This window comes from Bison bison, unplaced genomic scaffold (genome assembly GCF_000754665.1).
Source record: "Bison bison bison isolate TAMUID 2011002044 unplaced genomic scaffold, Bison_UMD1.0 scf7180017864473, whole genome shotgun sequence".
Classification (NCBI taxonomy): domain Eukaryota; kingdom Metazoa; phylum Chordata; class Mammalia; order Artiodactyla; family Bovidae; genus Bison; species Bison bison.
The window spans coordinates 19,208,857-19,212,127 of NW_011495034.1; the positions used below are offsets into that span (position 1 = coordinate 19,208,857).

Below are 3,271 nucleotides of genomic sequence, written 5' to 3' on the forward strand. Positions count from 1 at the left end.
CACACACAGGAAGCACCAGGAAGGAAAAGAACAGGCTGTTTACCAGCATGTTCCACAGGCTAAGTCAGCGGCTAGGTCAGCTAGTCCGTAGCTGACCTAGGTGCTAGGGTCAGGACAGGCTCCCAGCAGGAAGTGATGTTTGAGCTGAACTGTGAAGATATTTCCACAGGACTTTACAGTAAATGCTCTGAGGACACCCTGTCCTCTGCCCACCTCCTCACTGAACTCCCCACTGCAGCAAATAGCATTCTCTAAGCCCGCTAGGAACTTTCCAGTAACTTGGTCCTCCGATGACTCGCTCTGGGCAGGATGATCTAAGATCCATTGCTTAGTATTCAGACATGTGCCAGCAAGGGAGCAGGATGTGTCTCCGAAGAGAGGAATTTGGACATCACCTCCCCACTTCCCCTCTGCATCCACTGGGGAAGAAGTTTCTTGCAGGGTTTTTCCCTTCCCAATGTCCCAAGGCAGTGCCAACTTCCCATTGCTTCTTCTAGGCGCTGGCATACAACTCCTTCCTCCTCCCCTGCCTGGGGAAGACTTTCTCACCCTCAAGCCCAGGGTGCTTGCCCATCTCCCCCCAGGTTGGGCTGGGTCTCCCAACTCTTGCCCCCTGCCCCCATCCTAGCCACGACTCTGGTATTACTTTTCCCCATGCCCCAGTGAGGCTGCCCCCATGACTCTGAGTTTCCTGAGCACAAAGCTTGTGGCTTCCTAATCCTTGGTCTGCCCTGGTGGTGATATCTACCTTAGAGGGACTTCAGCATCTGTTGGGCCCATTGATTTGAATCACCAGGCTCTGCCACTCACTAGCTCTGTGACCTTGGGAAAGTTACTTAACCTCTGGGCCTCCATACTCTAAAATGCGAATGATGACTAGTCCTTACCTCACAGGGTTGATGGAGGATTAAATAAGAGCTCCTACATAACAGGCTTACTGACTCCCCCATGGCAGCTACAGTACAACATCAATAATCATCCCATGGATTCAGTAGGAGGCTACAAAAATTTTGAGTCTTCACAGGTACAAAAAGTTTTCTGTAATGTCCTGAGTTCCAACCTTTTTTTCCACCCGAGCTGGATGGCATCACTGATTCAATGGACATGAGTTTGAGTAAACTCCGGGAGTTGGTGATGGACAGGGAGGCCTGGAGTACTGCAGTCCACGGGGTCGCAAAGGTCGGACACGACTGTGCGACTGAAATGAACTGAACTGAACTGAACTGAACAGGATCCTCAGGATCAACTCTACTCAGGCCCGGCAAGCACAGGGTACAGAGCAGGGGGGAGGGGTAGGGGAGGGGCGGGAGAGCTGGGGGAGGGGCAGGCGGTGGCGGAAACTCTGCACACGCTGAGCGCAGGTGCCAGGGGCTCGGCGCACGGCCCGGGCCGCCCTGCACGCGGTGTTCCCCGCTCTGCGCCCCGTCCGCCCCTCCATCGCCCTGGCGCACGTAGGGCGGCTTCTGGGAACCGATGCCTGGCGGCCCGTGTGCACAGCTCGGTGAGCCGCGCGGCCCGCCAGTGACTCAGCGCGGGGCGGGTTCAGGCAGCTCCCGGCCCCGGAGGGTTTTTGCACTCGTCCCAGCTCCTTTCCGCTATAAAGGCAGCCCACCGCCCGCTCCGCTCCAGCACGCCCCTTCGACACCCTCGCCATCCTTTGCTCAGCAGTCTCCGGACCCCAGCCTCCAGTTCAGCTCGCCATGGATCCCAACTGCTCCTGCACCGCGGGTAAGGACCTCTGGTTTGGGGCTGGGTGTCCATCGCAGAGCTAGAGGAGAGTCTCTGACTTCTCATCACTCACTTTCAGAGCACTGTTTGCCCATTTCGAAAGGGTTTCCGTGTACCCTTCTCTCCTCTGAGTTCAACTAGGAGACCCCGTTTGACTGATAAGGCGATTCGAGTTCGTGGCTCGCCCAGGTTCCCACGAATTGGTTGTGGAACGGGGACTCCAACTCGGGCTGCTAGCCCGCATGCCCGCGTTCGGTTCTCAGGGGTCGTTCTTGCATCTTTCTCCTGGCAGGTGAATCCTGCACATGTGCCGGCTCCTGCAAATGCAAAGATTGCAAGTGCGCCTCCTGCAAGAAGAGTAAGTGGGATTTTCTCTATGTCTACCCCTCACGCGCCCCACTCCCCGCGCCCAGCACCACACCCCCCGCCCTTGCAGGAGGATTCTTTACCGTCTGAGCCACCAGGGAAGCCCCTACACCACTGGAGGGGAATTTAAATAGGGCAGTGGGTGCCCCTTCCCCAGGGAAGGCGGAGCCTCCGCCGGAGAGGGCGGGAAACCTTAACCCGCTGTCCCAGGCGCTCATCAGTGCCTCCGCCCCCTTCCCTTCCACAGGCTGCTGCTCCTGCTGCCCCGTGGGCTGTGCCAAGTGTGCCCAGGGCTGCGTCTGCAAAGGGGCTTCGGACAAGTGCAGCTGCTGTGCCTGAAGGCGGGGAGAGCCTGTTCCCCAGTGTAAATAGAACAACGTGTACAAACCTGCATATTTTTTTTTAATACAACCTGACCCGTTTGTTACATCCCTGTTTTTTTTTTTTTTTTGTCCTATAAAATACAAGAATGATAATAAAACTGGTTGGCTTTATTCTGACTGTTTTCTTTGACTTGACCAGGGCTTTGGTGAGGGATGGGGCTAGAAGTACAGAGACTTGGTTTCTGGATGGAACTGTTAACCCCTGGCAACCTAGTGCCTTGTTTGAGCCACATTTCCTCACCAGCTTCATCTTCTGTAAAATGGAAGTGCCTCACGGCAGATGCTACAAGGGCACTGGGCACATGTGGGGTCCCCTCTGTTTTCAAGTCAAGGGTTGGTGGCACGGAAGCTGCTCAATCTAGAATTTTCATTCTGTATGGTTTCCCTGTTCAGTTTCTGTTCCTCTTGGGTTTTAGGCTTGAAAGTGACTAAAACCTGCTTGAATATAAATGGGGCTTCTAAAATAAATCCCTGTGGTGAAGGGACATATTTTACTTCCCATCCATCACAGATCTAAACATTGGTAAAAATAATAATAATGATTACTATAAAAATGCCATAAAGGAACAACACAAAGCCCATATTTTTAGATTCAACACACATAATTTCAATCACTATATGAAGAATAAGCAAAATCAGATTTTAAATTACTGCACAGGGGGACTCCCTGGTCCAGTGGCTAAGACTTTGCAATCCCAATGCAGGGGGCTTGGGTTTCATCCCTGGTGGTGTACCTAGATCCCACATACCATAACTAAAGATCTTGCATGCTGCAACTAAGATCATGTGCAGTC

General features: G+C 53.4%; 1 protein-coding gene across 1 annotated transcript; it reads left to right on the plus strand.

Moving 5' to 3' along the window:
- Positions 1–1,372: 1,372 nt before the first annotated feature.
- Positions 1,373–2,588, plus strand: LOC105004326 (metallothionein-2). The gene is made up of 3 exons (XM_010861920.1): positions 1,373–1,728; positions 2,021–2,086; positions 2,342–2,588. The coding sequence occupies exons 1-3, from the start codon at positions 1,701–1,703 to the stop codon at positions 2,431–2,433; spliced, it is 186 nt and encodes a 61-aa protein (XP_010860222.1). The 5' UTR covers positions 1,373–1,700; the 3' UTR covers positions 2,434–2,588.
- Positions 2,589–3,271: the final 683 nt, after the last annotated feature.